Genomic DNA, 20,866 nt, shown 5'->3' with positions numbered 1-20,866 from the left:
TGACCACCTGAAGACTGCAACAGGAGACAGTAAGTCTAGCTGAGTTGCTTATGGTAGATTAGCACAGTTAACAATGATAAGAAAGCATGAAGGATGATTTCTAAGATGGAAAACTTCTGCTTGTATAGATGCATAATCGGAAGTTAAATGCCTTTAAAAAATTACAATTTTATCAGAGACACGATTTCTCTGCATAAAACAGTTGCTGTGTTGAGAAATCAGTGAAAGAAGTTTTTAATGCTAGCAAAGAATGGTTTGCTAGCTTAAAGAAGTGAAAAGTTGAGCACGACATATAACTACCAAAATTCAGGAGAGACATGCAAGAATTGATGTGGGAGGGCCTAATTTACGACAAATTTCCTACCATTATTCAGAAATAAAATTAAAAATAAATTGGGAGTCACTTGAACCTAGATGAGTCAGGTGCTCAGTTAATGCAAATAAGGAAACGTAAGCAGAAAATAACAAATAATCAAATCATGTTATTATCCTTGTTTTCTGGATAATTTAAATAAAATTACTTCACTGACTTAATTTTCACACTCTCTTCTCTGTCCCTGGGTGAATAATGTGTCCTCTCACAGAATCTGAAGAAAGGCATGTTCACAGAGAAGCGGAACAAGGACCAATTATAAGCTTAATTGCTTGTCTAACAGGGAACATCAAGTATCCTCAAGAATCTTGCCAGAATTCCACTAAAGGGCTTTGGATTAAGAGTCAGGAAACCTGAATGCTAGTCCCAGTTCTGCCATTAAGCAGCCACATGATTTGAGTCAAATTATCTTTTTTTCCCCTGCTACAGTGTTCTAGAGTATATGGGGACCCATTTCTATGATTCTCTAACCTTACCATGTCTTAAATAGATAAGAAAATACAGGCTCCATGTATTTTTTTCTTTAATTATGTTTTATACCAAAACCCAGTTAGATCTTTTCCTACACTGGGATCTCCCCTAGGAATTAGATATTCTTTTCACATCTAGCCAGTACAGAGCATCTGGATGGACTCCTGAGCTGTTGATGAACTCCTACTGTTTCAGAAATGTATGGAGGCCCTACTAACTATAAAATGCTTTATGTCTAAGGTGTAAAAGTGGTTTACTATGAAAGTATGTTTTGGCAAAGGTATGTTCAAAGGAGCATGTAGGTTACAATCCAGTCTGCATTCACATCTAATTTTTTAGTTCAATGAAAATAAAGCATTTTGTTTCCAAAAAGGAGATAGAGCCAACTCTTCATTCACTTTGTCAAAATTTAGGGTCAAAATATTGCAAGTACATATTAAGTCCAATTGAACACTGCAGAAATTATATCTTCTTCAGTAGAGGGGCTCCATTATTTACTGAAATTGAATTTTTCTCTAGATTTTTGTCCCTGTCTGTCAATATGAAATAATCTTTATTTCAATCCCTCACAACAGAATACTAACACATAGAACATTAAAATAATTACTATTTTACAGTTCCTAAATTTGGACAAGATGTTTAGAGTCTTTATTTCTAAACTTTTAGGTAACATTTTTAATTGAATAGAGCTTTTTGAATTTCTCAGTGATTGCATATTTTAGTCATAATTGTGTGCATCTTCTTTTGGACAATTAGCTACATACATGTTTCCTATTTTTCCTTAGATTGTAAAACACTGTCCAATTTTCTAAAACTATGAAAAATCTTTAAAATTTTTATCTACCATAGTGTTAAATGTTTCCTTCATTAAAAAATACCCACTTTTGGGCTTCCCTGGTGGCGCAGTGGTTGGGAGTCCGCCTGCCGATGCAGGGGACACGGGTTCGTGCCCCTGTCCGGGAGGATCCCACATGCCGTGAAGCGCCTGGGCCCGTGAGCCATGGCCGCTGAGCCTGCGTGTCCGGAGCCTGTGCTCCGCAACGGGAGAGGCCACAACAGTGAGAGACCCGTGTATCATAAAAAACAAACAAACAAAAAAAAAAAACCCACTTTTTCTTCAAGTTATGTTTCAGATCTTTTTAACAAAAGTCAGTATTTTTAAAATTAGCTGATTATGATTACTACTAAATTGGAATTACTTTTGCAACTTGTAATACATTTTTATTGAGAAACTGTTTTTCTATTTTATTATATTTTCTAGGAACTAAGTGGTTTGAAGAATAGTTCCATAGTTTGTGTAAAACGAAACAAGTAAAATACTGTCTAGTGTTTTCAAATAAATTATCTAGTTAGCCATCAAAATGTCATGTTTTTCCTATAAAGTGAGTAAACTTAGGACAATATAAAGGACATTTTCTCGTTTTACCTGGAAATACCAAACAATAACTTATTGCTAATAAGCAAGATTTTTTTAACATTATCACTCCTTTCTCAGAAGCACTTATAAACTGCTGAGAACATCTGATGTTATTCTCTCACCCTCAAAATGCATCAACAGAGAATCCTTGGATAGCTTTGCTAACATTTGCAGATGGAGACTACTTTCAATAAGTTTAGCATTGAACATTTTGTTTCAGATAAATGTTTTCCGCTTTGATATTTGACAGAGAAGTGAACACCTTTCAAAATTACAATCTGAGCAAAAATGTACTTTGGAAAAGGACATCTAAATGTTTTGTCTTTTTTTTTTTTTCAGCAGGTTAAGTTAGATGCAATTTATTTTCTGTTAGCTACTCCAAATGAATCTTATTTTCTTGTGTTGCTTCCACATTTTGATAAAACAATAGAGAATTTATATAATTGCCCAATAGCTAGTCTATCAGCATACCCTTTAGAAATTTGTTCCTTTCCTTTAGGCATAGCTGCAAAACTGTAAAGCAAACTTCACTTCTTTCACTTGCCAAATTGGTAATAATATTAATGGAATGGCAGTCTCCTTGATTGCAAAAAAAGTTGTGGGATTTATTTTCCTAGTTGAAAAAGTTGATCTGCTTTCTTAAAATGAAAGGAAGTGTAATTAATTTTCACATTTCCTTGGCTAATGATCATGGAAAGAGCTGGAATTTGGAGTCCAGTGTTCCCTTTCCAATTCTCTTACTCTCCACAATGGCAGATATTTTGATGTAGCAATAACTACCCAATCTGTCTTGTTCACAAGGAGAGCTCTGCACAGTAGGTGAAGCCAATGAACTGCAGGATGGCTTTATCCTTCTTTCCCTTGCTGCATATTTTATGGCCTTTAATGTAGCTTCATTCCTTGTTAAATGCATTCTCCAGGCAATTTGACAGATGGGACTGATTTTCTTTTTTTTTTTTTTTTTTTTTTTTGGTGTTTATATGGTATTTTCAAAGCAAGGACAAATCTTCCTTTTTCAGACAGTCTTCAGTTAGAACTCCATAAAGCTGTACATAATTCAGGGTTTTTTTAGGGGGGTGGTTATATGGGGATTTAGTATATTACAACTTCACAGTTTCCAAAAGAACCCTGCCAATACATCTTAAATATTAAACTATTCTATTGATAATTTAAAAAAAGAAATAAAAATATGGTCCTATATATTCTATAAAAAGTAATAAAACTGCCAGTAAATACACATCCCCGGTAACTGCTACAGACAGTTGATGTTGCATTAAGCACCTACAGGAAGCATAAGGATGCAGGGTGATAAAAGTGGTTGACATGATGATATAAGTGCATATCGACTCAAATCCCTCCTGGGAACTATTTTTACACTATCCTCACACTCAGAGCTGTCATAAATTAATAATCACTAAAATGATGAACAGCTTTTATTTAACCTTCTTCTATATTCATGAGCATGTGATTATGGTAAGATTTCATATTTGTAATTGTACAGCCTGTTTACTTAGTGTCTTCTTCTAAGGAAATGGAAAGCCCCACATGAAATATGTAAAACTAGACTGCTCAATGTAGTCACAGCCTTGCAGTGATACACCAAGTCTTGGTTTGTAATTTCTAAGTTCCTTAACCTAGAGCTCCCATGGAAAGCCTCTTTTCTATTGGTAATTGATTTAGGAAAAGCAATTCTATAAATTATGGTTATTTTTCACATAACACATATTAATGGCAGTGGCCATGGAAATCCACTTAGGCTCACATCTGCCCATATGGTACAAGATAAGCTAAGAGTAACAATTAATGAAGAACAGTGAAGGAAAAGAGAGCTACCTAACTGGAGGCCATGTAAGTAAATGAAGTATCTAGCTAAGAAGAAAATCTGGCAGTAAAGGAGTTAGCTGGCAAGAAGATGGTGGTGGGAAAGAATTTGGAAGAGATGATTATTGGCTGCAATAATAATATCTCTTACAGCAAAGTATTTAAGATGTTAGCCTAGTCCTTTACAGTCATTTTTTCCACTCTCTCCTGGGGTGCTGTGAGGAGCTGCCAAACCTAGATCCCCTTGTAGGATGGAACCATTCATTCTTCCAGCTGCTGGAAGGTTGACTACCAATGGCTCAAAGGTGCATCCCTCTCTGGGCACTGCCTGTTTCTGAAGGCAATTACCTTCCTGGTTACACTCCTCCAAAGACTGCCTGATGCTTGTTTAAAAGCCCAGATACCTTGCTTCACTTTGGCATAATTCTAAAGGGCTTCCCCAGTGCCAGTGCTATATGTAGGGTCTCTTGAGTCCTCTTGTTGCAGTGTCATCATAGTTTAATTTCTCTCTCTACCCAGCACTTCTAAATAATCCTTATCTTTATCTTGGAGCCTGTTTCAAGGAAACCCAAAATAATAAGATAATAATCTTTATCTCAGAGCCTGTTTCCAAGGAACTCAACTGAAGACACACTTAGTTCTTTACCCTATACTATTATGAATTTCTTCTACAGTTCCCTTACAATACCTTAACCATCAGATTCCATGAACCCTTAAGTTTCTTTGCAGCTTTTGTTTAACTCTGTTGACCAGTTTTTTCCCCTTAGCACACGCCTTTTTTGCTTCCATAAACCTGCTTAACCCTGATACTCTCCCTACCTCTCTAAATGCTTTTGTTATTGTTTTGGTTTTTGTCTTTTTTTTAACCCAAGTTTTGCTCTTGGTTCTCTTCTGTAGGAGTTGTTCCACGTGTAGATGTATTTCTGATGTATCTGTGGGGAGGAAGGTGATCTCCACGTCTTACTCTTCCTCCACCTTCCCCCCAAATCTCTGGTTCTCTTCCTATTTTGCTCTTAACTTTAGTTTTCACTTCATGGTAAAACCTCCTGAATCCACATTTTTAGCTCAGATCTGTCCTATGTTTCAAAAACCTACTTGGGGGCTTCCCTGGTGGCGTAGTGATTGAGAGTCCGCCTGCCGATGCAGGGGATACGGGTTTGTGCCCCGGTCCGGGAAGATACCACATGCCGCGGAGCGGCTGGGCCCGTGAGCCATGGCCGCTGAGCCTGCGCGTCTGAAGCCTGTGCTCCGCAACAGGAGAGGCCACAACAGTGAGAGGTCCGCGTACCGCAAACAACAACAACAACAACAACAACAACAACAAACCTACTTGGTATTATTCCCTGAATGGCTGCTCCTCACAGCCATTCTGCCTGTCTCCTGCCATGGTCTTCATAAATCTACCCTCTATCCTGTGGTCAGAGGTGCCATGCTCAATGCAACAATACTGACAGCTATTTTCATTGTTCCATTTTTGTTGCTTTAAGAAGGCTTTGTTCCATTTCTATTTCATAAACATATGACTCTAGAGTTTTATAATTCTGGTAAAATTTTATGATGTTCTCTCCACCCAATTTTTCTCACGCAAGCTCTTTTCTCCTGGCAATACGGTAGAAAGAGAATGGTCCTTTGAGTCATATAGAAATAGATTGTAATACTGATTTTCCCTTTAGTAGCTGTAGTGACCATGGAAAAACCTTCTCTGCAGCTCAGTTTCTCATCTCTCTTATAGAGATATTATGAGGGCTAGAAAGTGAGAAAATGTGTGTATAAATGAACTTGGCCTACATAAAAGTTATTCAATAAGTGTTAATTTCACTCCCTTCTGTCCTTTCTTTCCTCTCCAGGTTTTTGGTTCCAGCTATGATTTAAAGAACTATCAGTTCCTAAATTCCAGCTAGAAAGTTCTCAACCAGATCACAGGTAGGAACTGGGCTCTTTCTTCAGCACAGATAGGAATAAAATCAGACGTGACAGCATCAGGAGCTCATTCACCTGGCATCAGAATACCTCAGGACACAGAAGCCAGGATACTGGCTCATGCAGAGATCTCCAAAGCAGCACAGGTCTGGCCAGGAGCCTGGAGTGTGCAGCTGGTAGTAGTCTTTCTCTGCCCATCATGGCTTGAGAGTCAAGTACAGTCTGTGTCAACTTTCCTCCTAACATCCAGCTTCCCTCTCATATGATCACTACTTTGTGGCTCACCCACAATTACTTTCTTTTCTATCATAATATTTATAACCTTTAGACATCTAAGTTGTATATTGGCATTACAGGATCTGAAGAATCACGTCATCAATTTCATTCTTTAAATTTTGAATTTCTGTCCGTATAGATGCCATATGTAACCTGTAACAACTGGCTATCAATTTTAGGTTATTCATGGACAATATTATATTATTTTTATTTCTCTCTGAGTGTCTAGGAACACAATGACTGTTGCACACTCAGTGGAATATACACTTGGAGGTTTTGGGTTTTTTTTAAGTAGTAGTATAGGCTTATCTCACTTTAAGGAGTAAATAGATAATTATTTGTAATAACAGTTGAAGAGGATTTATTTAAAAATAGCAAGTTCCCGTAGTACACTGAAATTATTTTATTTACAGAAATTCAGTAATCACACAATTGTGCAATTTTTGTGGCTTTCTCTGTCATTCACAAGTACAGGTCTCCGTGACTTTTCATCCTAAAAGAAGATAGCCTCCTGACTGATTTCTACATCTCCTGCTTCTCCCTATTCCAGTACATTTCATAAGTGATTATCAGGATTCATTTTCCAAATTCATAGCCCTATCACTCTTCTGTGCAAAACACACGCACACACTCATGAGAGTGTGGATTTCTTCTGTTTGTTTTATTTACTGCTGTATGCTAGCACCTAGAACAGGGGTTAGCATAAAGTAGATGCTCAATAAATATTGGTTGAATAAATAAATCCTAGTATAAAAATAGCACAAATTTGTCCTTCTTTTGGGTATAATTTTCCAATTTTATATTCTTCTTTACAAACTATGAAAGAATATTTTTTTTCAAAAAAGTTTAGAAGAGGTTCATAAGTTATAAATACTAATTATGCTCTAAATATACTTTCTTTTGAAATAAATTTGTCCAATTTGATTTGCATTTCTTGATTCTTAAAAAAATTATTATAAGTAATGTTTATTGTGTGCTCACTATGTGCCATGTGTCCTGTTGCTTCTTATTCCAATCCATTTCTCATACTGTTCTCAGATTCGTATTTCATATGAATAGCCCAATAACATTTATGAAGGTGTGAGTTTTGTCATTTCTGTTTGCTGCTTTATTCCCAACACCTAGACAATCTCATAAGACAAGTACAATGAGCCCCATTTTACAGATGAGGAACACAAAGGCAATGAAAAGTTAAGGAATATACTCAATTTTACACAGCCTTAAACAGTAAAGCTGGATTTCAAACTAGATGATTCAACTCCAGAACGTGCATTTTAACCACTGACTCTGATCTCATGATTTACATATCTTTGCTACCCTTCATACCCAACTAACACTGTAACTTGTAAAGAAGAAAGGCTCTCTAACCATCACATGAGCTGAATAGTAATAGAAGTAAAAGTTTTAATTTCCACATACTCTTCCAAATAATTTGTGGCAATTATCCAGTAAAACATGGAGGTAAGAAATAACCCAAGAGGACTTCTGGCAACTTTTTTAACATCAAAAAAACCCACCAAAACCAAAACCAAAAAAAAAAAAAAAAAAACCAGTATTCTTCTCCCCTTCCTGGCATTTTGAGATCACTTTTTTTCTCTTAACCCAGTAAGTCTAAAACAAGGTTTACTATCTCTTGTTTACTGACATTTCTTCTTTAGGAAATAACATTTTCAGGATAGCTGCATAAAAGTGTGAAGGCATCTCTGAATTTCACATTAAATATAAAACATTCCATAATTGTATAAACTGACTCTTCCACAATCATAAATGAATTAAGATTAAGGTAATGAGATAATTTAGGAAGACAGACTTCCTGTCATCATAATCTATGAGAACTACACAACTCCTTCCAGAGAATTAATTACCATTATAAATTATATAGAGGGATTATAGCAAAAGCAAGTTAATTTTATTACAACAAGAAAAGATGTATTTTGCATCATATAGCTAAAAAATGACAAAAAGTAACATATACAAAATCAAATTTTAGCTAGGAAAAATATTTGTAATGTATTTGAAAGAGGGTTGATATATATATAATATACAAAGTGTAGTCACAAAGTGATAAGAAGAAGACAACAATAAAAAAGTAGGCAATAATATACAATTTACAGAAGAGCATATGACAAATAAAGAACAATGCTGAATTTCTGTAGTAGTCAAGAAAATGCAACTTGAAGGAATTCAGATATTACTATATATTCAGCACAACGAGAAGAATAAGAAAAGAGTGATTACAACCTACTTCTGGGTGGCAGTGTAAGGACAGGATATTTACATATAATCCTGTAGCAATCTAAACCATCACAGCTTTTGAGTACAATACCAATCGATTAAATTTAGCAAGTCATATGCTTCACATTATAGATAATGGTAAAAATTGGAACGAGGTCTATGCAGGAGAATTTTACAAACTCTACCAAAATTGCTAAAAGGCATACCATTATATATAACAATTCAATTTCTCCTATAATATGCTTGCATGGATGCAAAGTAATCTATGTATGCAAAGACTGGAAATGACATAAATCCACACAATGTACTATTAAGGAGTTGTAAAAAAAAATTAAAATTAAAGTTAAATAAGAAAATTCTTTACAAACAGATATCAAATTATCTCCTATATTTTCTAGTATGTGGAAAAAGCAAGTTTATCAAACAGTGTCTAAAATGCTATGTGTCCGTAGGCTTATGAAAAATATCTCTGGAAATTTATATAAGAAACTGATAATAGCAGTTACCTCCCTCTAAAGAGGGAAATTGGTTGGCTGGGGATAGAATTGAAAAAGACTTTTTTCAGTTTATATCATTTGGAAGGCATGATTTTTGAACTATATAACATTACCTATTAACTAATAATAATAATAATGCTTTGGTATAATAATGTTAATGTACTTACTGTCACTGAATTGTATGCTTAAAATGGTAAATTTTATTTTATGCATATTTTACCATAATAAAATGATTTTTAATTATATATGTGTGTATATGTATATATACATTTAAAGTATATTTATGTCCCAATAAGCCTGTACCTGGGTGTGTATCCCTTGGAAACAAATATAAATAAATAAGTATATATTCAGGCTCATATACCTTTATATTAGGTGGTAAAAAAATTGGAAATTGTCCCTAAGTAGGAGATTGTTTAATAAAACTTATCCATATATTATAGACTCTAATGAAGCTGTTAAAAAGAATACATTTATGAATGGATAAACTGTGCTACATCCAGACTATGGAATATTATTCAGTGCTAGAAAAATAAGTTATCAAGCCATGAAAAGATATGGAGGAAACTTAAATGAGTATAACTAAGTGAAAGAAGCCAAACTAAAAAGGCTACTTTTTGATTCCAATTACGTGACATTCTGGAAAAGACAAAACTATAGACAATGAAAAGATCAGTGTTGCCAGGAATTAGGGAACATGGAAGACAGAGGATTTTTAAGGCAGTGAAACTGTTCTGTGGGATACTATAATGATGGATGTCATCATACATTTGTTCAAACCCATAGAATGTACTACACCAAGAATGAGCCCTAATGTGAACCATGGGCTTTGAGTGAAAATGATATCGATGTATGTCATCAATTGTAACAAAAGTATCACTCTGGTGAGGGATGTTGATCGTGGGGAGGGCTATGTATGTGTCCAGTCAGGTGATATGTGAGAAATATCTGTACTTTCTGCTGAATTTTGCTGTGAATCTAAAACTGTTCTAAAAGCAGTTTATTTTAAAAAGAATTCTAATGAGAGAGAAAAAACAGAAAAGAAAAAATACATTAGTCTATTTTAGTTGACATGTAAACGTTTCTATTCTACTGGAAAACAATGCATAAAAAGTGGTTTTGGCAGCACCAATTCTCCTAGAGAGAGAAACTGGAAAAGCCACACAAACATCTGCTTTCATGCGTCAGACAGTTGATGAAGCTACAAAGCTAGTTGCTAAGTTTTCAGAGTGGGGAGAAACAAAGAGAGATGAGCTGAATGTCAGAAGCTCCTTTTTCTGTAGACATTTGCCAATTCTATGACAGAAAACAGAGTCTGAGAATCTGGTTTTATTATAGTTTGATCAGAAAGCCACAACTAGGGAAAGATAAGTAAGAGTGGCTTTGGGTGATCTTGTGAGCCTAATGTGAAAATTAAAGAATTGAGAAAACTTAGATTTATATTGGATCTCTCCTTTGAGTGATTTGCTGTACTTTGATGCTTCATGACAGAGAAAACTGGAGTTTTATTTAAATACCTCTGAAACACAGGGCAGAATGTGCTGCCTTACTGACAAAGATTCATGAGGGGGCAACTATCACGATGAACTCACCAAGATTTCAGTTGAAAATCTTAGAGGGCTACATGTTAAAAACAGAGATCAAGCAGAGATAGACTGACACCTAGCCTGTACTCACCTCTGTCCCTGAAAAAAAATTAGGTGGAACACTTTTTCTACTTTATTTGCCTAAATATTATCCCCTACAGACTCTAAAATTTTGTATACTCAACATCTGGTATTCAATAAAAAAATTACTTAAATAGATGAGTTCATAATGACCAAAATATATGGGAATAAACAGGCACTAAAAAATAGATGCAAAGGTAATCAAGATATTACAGTTATTAGACAAGACTTTAGAGTAACTGTGTTTGACAGGTTCAAGAAAATAGTAGAAAAGATGTACACAATAGGTCAGATGAAAATAAATAGACTTTCACCAGATAATTAGAATATGTATAAAAGGATCAAATAGATATTTTATAACTGAAAAATATAGACTCTGAAATTCAGAACTCAATAAATGAATTTAAAATCAGATTAGAAATTGGACTAGTGAACTGGAAGACAGAGGAGTAGGTACTATCCAATTAAAGTAAGACAGAAAAAGGATATGCAATAAAGAATAGAATATAAGTAAAATGTGGGGCACACAGTGGAAAGATCTAACATATATGTAGTTGAAGTCCCAGAAAGAAGAAAGAAGGGGTTGAAACAGTACTTGCAAAGATGATGGCTAAGAACATTCCAAAATTGATAAAAAAACTTTAACCTAGGAATTCAAGAAAATTTACAAACTCCAAGCAAAATAACTGGAAAGAAAACCACACCCAAGCTTATCATAATCAAAGCACTGAAAATAAAGAGAAGATCATAAAAGGAATGTAAACAAAAATGCAAAAACAACACAGTTAAAAAATAAGCAAAGGACTTGCACAGACATTTTTCCAAAGAAGATAAAGGACAATGAGCAATGAAAAGGTGTTCAACATCACTGATTACTAGGGAAATGCAAATGAAAACCACAATGAGATATCGTCTCATGCCCATTAGGATGGCTGCTATTAAAAACAACCCACAAAATAATGAGTGTTGGCTAGGATATGGAAAAATTGGTTTGCTTGTGGCTTGTGCACTGTTGGTGGGAATATAAAATTTTGCAACCGCTACAGAAAACATCATGGTAATTCCTCAGAAAACTACAAAGAAAATTATCATATGATCCAGGAATTTCATTTCTGGATATATACACAAAATAATTGAAAGCAGAGATCTGAAGAGATATTTGTACACCCATGTTCATAGTAGCATTATTCACAATAGGCAAAAGGTGGAAGCATATTTATTTATTTCTAGCACATTGGCATTAAAAGAAATACTAAATAGTGTCCTTCAGATATAAGGAAAATATTCCCAAATGGAAACACAGACATGCAAGAAGAAATGAAAGACAGTGGAAAGGGTAAACATGCAGGTAAATATAGATCGATATTGATTCTACAAAACAATAATAGAAACCTCTTAATTGAGGGTTAGGATATCTGTAGAAAAACATATCACAATAATAAAGTCTTCTAAGATTCTATCAGTATCAGAGAACTGTTGAAAGTTACTATTTGTATTAAGCAGTCATATGTCAAGGATGAATGTTGACATCTCTAGAGTAACCACTATAATATCACTACAAGTATCTATTTAATACAAAATCTGAAAGAATGCAATAAAGGAGAAAAAAGGATCCTGATCAGTGAGTTAAAGAGAAAATAAATAGTGACATGGTAAATATAACCTAACTATATTAAGAATTATATAAATGTAAAAGGACTAAATACTCCAAGTAAAAGATCAATATTATCATACTAGATTTTTTAAAGGCTAATATATTATGCTTACAAGAAACCATAGATATAAGAACACAAGAAGGTTAGAAGCAGAAGGATGCAAAAAGAAATACCATGCAAATATTAACTAAAAGAAAGCTGGCGGTATTGTACTAAAAGCAAAAAGAGTAGATTTTTAAAGCAAGAATCATCATTAAAGGCAAAAAAAGTCATATCATAATGATAAAGTTGTAAGTCCATAAGGAATATAAATGTTAATTGTGCTGATATCACTTGGGTAGCTTTTCAAGTAATTTTTACTTTCTTCATCATACTTTCATGTATTGTTTGAATTTTTTACAATGAGCATGGATTATTTATATAATATGACATAAAAAATAAAGTTATTTTTATTGTGGACAAAGAAAGAAATAAAACAATACAAAGATTTAAGAGTAATCTGTTTTCCCTATTAAAACTTTAGAAAGATTTGATGGCTGTTATGCCCTAATGACAACTATAAAAATTAAGCCTATAGTAACAGAGCAAAAAATATTAAAATAGCACTGAGGAGAATCAGGTAGAAAATCTCACACAAAAGTGTTACATAATCTCATTTCCCTTAGTTTTATTTGTTTATTTAAGGATTTGAAGACAGTCACATAATTCTGAGTGCATTTTCTGAAAGAAGAGGATAGTAATACTTAGAAAAGAATGTGGGAATAATCCAAAGGGAGAAAAGCACTGATTCATTTGTTCATTCAATAACTACTTATAAGTAATTATAATTAAGTACTATGTGCCAGGTATTAATTGAAACTATTACTTATGATGCTGCAAAATAATAATATATATTATTATTATATAATTTTATATATATATATATATATATAAAAATATATATATATGTCTCTGCCCCCAGTCCTTGACACAGGGCTCCTGAAACCCTTTAGAAGTTTCTAAGTGATAAGAGCACTAGGTACATCTCTTGTTCTAATATTTGGTCTTTGACCCTGGTTCCTGACACCCTGATCCTAAGTCCCTTGGAGTTTCCTGGGCGATAAGAGCGTCTTTTATTCTAATAAGGCAACTTTGAGTGGGCTCCTGGATGGCTCCTGGGTTGGGGCTGGTCCCCAGAAAGACCATGATTAGAAGCTTGGAATTTTCAGGCTCATCTCCCATTCTCCAGAAAGGGGAGAGGGGCTGAAAATGGAGTCAATAATTGATCATGCCTACATGAGGACGCTTCCATAAAATCTCAATAGTGTGGGGTTTGGAGTGCTTCCAGATGGTGAATACATCCACATACTGGGAGGGTGACACACTCCAACTCCACAGGGACAGAAGCTCCTGCTCTTGGGACCTTCCCAGACCTTGCTCTATGTATCTTTTCACCTGGCTGTTCATCTGTATCCTTCATCATACCCTTTAATAAACTGGTAAATGTTAAGTGTTTTCCTGAGTTCTGTAAGCTATTCTATCAAATAATAGAGTCCAAAGGCAAGCCAAAAGTCTTGGGACACTACGATTTGTAGCCTAGTCAGACAGAAGCTGTGGATAACCCGGGGACCTACTGCTTGCAGTTGTAATCTAAAGTGTGTGTGTCGGGGGGCAGTCTTTGGGACTGAGCCCTTAACCTGTGGGATCTGACAGTATCTTCAGGTAAAGAGTGTCATAATTGACTTAAATTATGACACCCAGCTGGTATCACAGAAAATTGCTTGTTGTGGGAAAAACTCTCCATACATTGGTGTCAGAAGTGTTGTGAGTGTGATAGTAGTGTGAGAGGAGAGACACAGGAGGACTGGGTTTTTCCCAACCCAGCAAATAGAGTATTTGTCAGCCTACTGTGGAAAATCATTTATGAGGTTACTAAATGAAATAATAGTAGGCCATTTATATTTGGTACAATTACCCAGCAACAAAGATTTCCTTAACCAAAGTATATTAAATTGAATTAGTTCTTCAAATTATCTGAGTTTTAGGGTGTTTTTAACTGAATTATACTCTGAGATTAAGTAAATCTGAATTAAGAAAATTAAACTACCCGAAGATAAATCTGAAAAACATAATTCTATTATTGTGATTGACATAGGAAGGAGATAAGGTAGAGAATAAAGGCACTGTACTGAAAAGGATTCATAAATCCATCTGGTTTCCAAAGTTGGATTATTTCCACTAGGGCTTCCAATGACTGACTAATTGTGATATCCAAAAGCTTTTTCTCCCTCAGTCATCCTCCTTCTAGGCTTTTCAGCAGCATTTAACACAGTTAACCTTTTTGGATCTCTCTGCTTCTTTGGTTCTTTTAAAACAAAACAAAAACACTGAAAGCCAGTTTTCCTCTTACTTGTGACTACTGCCCTGTTATTGTTGTCAATTCCTCTTCCTCCAAACAGAATTTTTATGACTAAATATTGATGATCCCAGGAATTATACTACGGTAATGTTCCCTTTTCACTCTGTACGTTTTCTGCCTGGTTAAATTCTGGTGGCTTCAACCATCATCCCTACTCAGATAAAAGCCAATGTAATCTAGTTCTAGAGCTCCAGATCTGCATTTCCACCAACCCCATGCTATCCCCATTTTACTATGCTAGAGGCACATGAATTTCACATTAAAACTAAAGTTACCATTTCAACATCCTTTACTAAAAGTAAACTGCTCTTCTTTTAATGTTCCAGATCTCAAATAACGGAATAACTATTCATCCAAACCAGGTTCCTGTAGAAACCAGTGAAGAAGATATTTCTTTCAAATCGAAATCCTTCTATCTCTACTGCCACCATTTAGTTTGGCTCCTAAAATTTCCCGCCTGGGTTACTGCAAGCATCAATTTCTTTGTGTCCAGACTCTCTCCCAGCAGTCCACCAGATGATTTTTTCCTTTGTAAGTTCTTCAATACCTTCAAAGTTATGGTCCTCTTCATTTCTTTCTGAGCTAAATTTGATGCTATTACAAATGTATTTCTAAACATATTTTCATAACGTTCTCTCCTTTAGTACCAAGGTAGCCTAACAGAACTATTTAAAAAAGAATCTGAAGAAAATATATATAACTGAATCACTTTGCTGTACACCTGAATCTAACAGAACACCGTATATCAACTATACTTCAATTTTTAAAAAGTCATTGAATTTTGAAGGTGCTTTCCTTTCTAGTGCCTTATAGTGTAAGCTTGTATCACTGTATGACAATCCAAGATAAAAAGTCCAAATTTATAAACCAAATATATTAAGGACTAATAATTTACATTATAATGAGGCCTTTCATCTCTATTGAGTTATTGCTTAGCATTGTTCTTTTCAAAATGAGTGGCTTAAATTGTATAAATATTTGATAGAGTTTAAAGGCAAGGTGTTTATCATCCATGACTTGTCATTTATAAAGCCTTAAAAGAAGATTGAAAGGGAAGAAACTTCTGTTGGTTTATATAATTATTTAGGAATGTGTAATGTTAAAACACAATTTTAAACATTTTTTTATAATTATAGAAATTTCTCTACTATAGGATTTTAAACAAAAATATTTATGGACAATTTCTAAAATATTTTGATTGTGGATACTGTCATTATTACATATATATTTATCTTTGCAAATATATTTTAATCACCATTACCATAGAAAATACCTGTTGAATTAATAACTGTATTAATTTTATCTTAAAATATATGTATATTATGTATATATGTGCATATAAAGGTATTTATGTGTATATATGTATAATTTTAACATGTAAAATCAGTTTCTACTTGCAAACTTAGTTCCTTAATCCATACCAATGAAAGAGTTGATGTAAATACTTTCTAAAATCCTTTTAGCTTTAACATTTTCTGATTCTATTACAACCTTCAAGATACATTTAAGGAGAAAGAATCAACTCCATCCACTTTAATATGGAACAGTGAGATTTTCAAAGATTCTTCTTGCCATTGAAATAATCTTATTTACCCTTTCCACATTCTTTAAGTCCTTTTTGTATTCATTCATCCAAACATTGTATGTTTTTATCATTGAACCTCCTATTTCATTTCTTGCAAATGTCAGTGAGTACTAATAAATGGAAAGCTCCTGCTTTGTGCCTGGATTTTATTTGATATAACTTTGAAATTTTGAAATGTAACCTTCAAAAGTGAATGTAATTTTGCTCTAGTTCTTAAAAGCATGATTATAATATAATTTCTGTTAATGGTTTAGGAGAGGAATTAATACATTTATATAGCAGTTAAATATGTCACAAGGCAAAGGGAGATCTTATTCTTAGATTGTTGAATTAGGGTTCTGAAAATAAGACCTGAGAGAGAATACAACATTTAAATTCATCTTTCTGTCCAAAATAATTTCATTATTATTGACAGAAAATTAATTTCCTGAAATCCACAGTTATCATTTTTCTTCCTAGCTATTTTTGTGATGTAATATACTTAACACAAATAATACTAAGTATAAATTTAAAATTATAAGACTATTTGGTCATTATAGAGGAAAATTCCCAGAATACTACTTAATTCTATATACTTAAGCATAGTAAAATAACATAGTATCTACTTGCTAGTTATTCTGTCTCTGCGGACTTCTAGGTTGTGACCACTTTGACTTGCATTTTTTTCATGTAGCGGGCTCCTTTAAAAAAAAAAAGAAAATGTAAAAAATTTTAATTAACTGCTCTTATAAATTGACAAATGCATCTAAATAAACATAAAAAGCAAGAATGGGTTGTGAAGAGTTTAATCAGATGCTTTTCTAATCGTCAGTTTACACATCCTATTAGCATATTTCCACAAATGCTATCACTTTAGGTATTTGAGCTGTGAATATATAAATTCAGTGTGGAACAAAAGGATGATACTGTTGTCTAATATTCCTTCTTAAAGTAACACTTCAATAGCTGCAAGGAAAATTCTTTCAATAGTGATTTTCCTCCTTGCCTGTTTTATACCTAATAACTAAATAAATGTGCAACGTATCTCCTTTGTTTTTAAAAATTATAAAAACAAAATTTCTCATAAAATATTTCATAATTTAGATTCTTACAGGTCAGAGTTGCCTTTTACTCTAGTTATTCTGAATGAATAAAGTTTTAAGATCTTACTGTTAAACTTTAAACCCTGATTTGGTAATTCCCAGTAATCATTAAAGCAAAGTGCTTATTATATGTGTATATATTCATAGCTTAATGTGTTCTATATAATTACAATAATTGAGCCTAAAATACTCATATGCATTTGTAATAATCAAGTATTTTAGAAAAGTGACCTCCACGAGATTTATTTTTTTTGACTTCCACAAGATTAATGCAGATATACATTTATTTAGTTTTATAGTTTTCACTCTGATACATATACAACCCATGGATGATATGGGAAATTAAGAAAACAATGATAGCTTGAAATTATTTATTTGAATACTTAATGTAAAACCTTTATGTTTATAAAGCCCAAGAATCTCTATAAATGTGTGAGTCAGGACTTTATGGAACCTCCATTTATTTGTAGAACAGAGAAGTATCTAGTCCATGCACAGAGTCAGGCAGAGCCTGATGTGTTTCAAAAGTCATAAAGGGAAGATTTCTTGTTATTATTTAGTGCAATTTTCTAATCAAAAATTTAAAAAGGGGAGTGAAAGAACCAAGAAAATATTCAAGATAGGCTTAATAAAGTCAATTGTACACAGTAAGATTTAGATATTAAAAAAATCTCTTCTTGAAGTTAGGACTTTACAGGATCTTCTGGAAAAGAGTAACTGTAGTGAAAATATATAAATAGCAGTCAAAATGCTGGAGATTATGTTTATTTAATTAATGTAATTCTTTATTTGTATAAAATACAAAATAAAGTGGTAAATAAAATTTAGCAAACCATGTGTTTAGGCTGAAGTAATTTTCTGATTACAAATGCATTATTAAAATAAAATAGAAATTAACAAATTTTATAGTTATAATTATTGTTAATAATTGTATCTTTTAACTTTTATATGAAAATTAAAAGTGATTTACACACCACCATTACAGTGTTACATTATGAAATGCTTACAGTCTGCAATATATTATCTTGAATTTTATAGAAACAAAAATATATAGTCTGATTAAATACTATTTATAATAGTCTAGGCCTACAGATTAAAAAACTGGAATCATCTATTTTAACTTCTCTACCTGTAAAATGGCAATCATAATTAACCTTAAGGGTCCCATAAAGATTTCTTTTTTTAATTATATAAATTCTTAATAGTTAAGCACTCTCCTTAGGAGGAAGGTATTTATTATTATTTTATTATAACAAGTAAAATTATAAGCCTAAAATATATTATTCCAGTATCCAGGAAAGTGATATATACTTAAAAATAAATTATTATATTCTTGTTTTCTGTTATCTTGTTTCTACCTGAAGACAAAAACTGCGTCTCCACTTTTCAGGCAGATTCACTATTCACTATAATGAGAGAAATATATGTCTGAATTAGAACACTAAATTATTATTACTATATTGTTATACTATATGATACTGTACTGTAGTACAATATACTATTATAATAACAATTATATTATTATTATAGTTATAATATTGTACTATAATATATAGTTATGTTATTTTAAGGATAGATGCTTTTGTTCTCTGTAAATCAATGGAACTGGGCCCTGCCACAGCTGGTGTAAATATACACACTTCAGAGAAGTTTATTAGAATATGAGGAAGATACATACTCTTAAACACAGTATTTTAATTTTGCAAGAGACCTAATATTCTTAGTTACAGGTAACATCACAGTTTTAAGGCCAATGTTGAAGGGGAAGAAAAAGAACCTTTTGGTTATAATAGAGACCAGCATACCAGTCTTGATGGTTTCTTTTTACTAAATAACTTAAAATAATATCTTAAAAAAATAATAAATTTTCTAGTTTTCTTTTTTATTTTTCAGTGCTATCACTGTCCTGGTTGGTCCAGGGTATGCCTGGCTAAGTGCCTGAGCCTCTAGGTTAAAGTCCATTTTAAAAGACTTAATGGGTTTATATATGGAAGCATTGTTTGAAAGCCTTTTGAAAGTCTCCTTGCTTTGGGCTAAACTCTTTCTGTGTATTTCTGGCTTCCAGTTTTTAGTCAAAATTTTTGAAATATAACCTCATTCAGTGCCTTAATTGTATTTAAATGATGAGACAAAAAAAAAAAAACACAAAACCATTCACTGTGTGCAATAGGTGGATGCTAATTCTCACTAGCTTGTGCTCATTACACAGCCCTTTCCTTCCCGCACTTTCTATAGTTTTTGATGTCCTGAGCTGCATTTAACCCCTGTTTGAGCTGCCTCTTTGTCCTGCTACTCAAAAGTAGAAAGTACACATGAAAAGTCCTTAGCATATAAGTTCTTACTTAAAATATGGTCTCCCGTGGACAAGGCCTTTTTCAGTTACACTCCTAACCAGTGTTTATTACTCTTTATTATAGATGCTGCAATACTTAGCAAGTGTTGCTATGGCACTTGGCCTATGCCTGAAGTAAATAGGCCAGATTTGGATGCCAAGCACTACAACTCTCAGCTTCACATTTCAATTATATTTAAATGAGATTGCCTAATGCAAGGGTTTATATGTTCATTAAAATTAACCTTTCAAATTCAGAGTGCCAGTGGGCACTCTTGATAACACTAAAGTTTTAGACTTAGGTTTCCAACCACTACTGCATAAATGAAAAATTCAGGGGGTTTGAAATGTCAAGGATGCTTTGAAATAGATATTGAATTGGCTAAGAACTTTAACTCTGTCTCACGTTCTCTTAGTGTTTTGTGATGTGATTACTAATAGTCACTGACTATTTAATGCAATAATGTTCTTGGAGCTAATGAAGAACAGGCACTGCACATCAAAGAAATTTGATAATAGTAACCCAAGCAAGAATTATGGTAGAGAATATGTTGAATTACTAGCTTGAAAGACATTTTAAATCGTCATAATTTGTTAATTATTTGGGGAGGAATTTCAGCACAGCCATCCTTAACAAGTGAGAATCCACTGTACTTTGAAGGTCACCAGTACCTTCAGAAAATTCATGTGCTGTCAAATCTTGCAGGTTTCAACTTATGAGAATTAAGAGTCAGGACGTGAGACTATACACTCAACATTAGATTTGTGAGATTTGGGTAAAGCGAAGGATGTCTTGGCAGTAAGTAGCACTGTAAGTCACTTGAATTTAAAGGCAGAGCTTTGAAGTCCAGATATCAAGCCCCTTCAGAAACTAGAGCAGGGACTTCCCTGGCAGTCCGGTGGTTAAGATTCCCTCTCCAATGCAGGGGGTGTGTGTTCGATCATCCCTGGTCGGGGAGCTAAGATCCCACATGCCTCACGGCCAAAAAACCAAAAGATAAAACAGAAACAATATTGTAACAAATTCAATAAAGACTTTAAGAAAATGGTCTACATCAAAAAAAAAAAAAAGGAAAACAGAAACTAGAGGACAAAACAAAATTATTAATATAAGACTAAGGTCTTTGTGGGCTCTGG

The 20,866-nt window shown here is 33.5% G+C and overlaps 1 protein-coding gene across 2 annotated transcripts in view; it reads right to left on the bottom strand.

Moving 5' to 3' along the window:
• The window catches only part of LOC307182241 (leucine-rich repeat-containing protein 7-like), a 395,705-nt gene that overhangs the window by 238,398 nt on the left and 136,441 nt on the right, over positions 1–20,866 (bottom strand). The window contains exon 2 of one of the 2 annotated variants that reach the window (XM_079913467.1): positions 16,921–16,995. The exons of the other annotated variant lie outside the window; for it this stretch is intronic. Within the exon in view, the coding sequence (XP_079769593.1) occupies position 16,921 (1 nt within the window). The 5' untranslated portion in view covers positions 16,922–16,995. The remainder of the gene's footprint in view (positions 1–16,920; positions 16,996–20,866) is intronic. 2 annotated transcript variants of the gene reach the window in all.

Source organism: Stenella coeruleoalba (assembly GCF_951394435.1).
Source record: "Stenella coeruleoalba genome assembly, chromosome: 1".
Lineage (NCBI taxonomy): Eukaryota > Metazoa > Chordata > Mammalia > Artiodactyla > Delphinidae > Stenella > Stenella coeruleoalba.
This window is presented reverse-complemented; position numbering and strand designations above follow the sequence as displayed.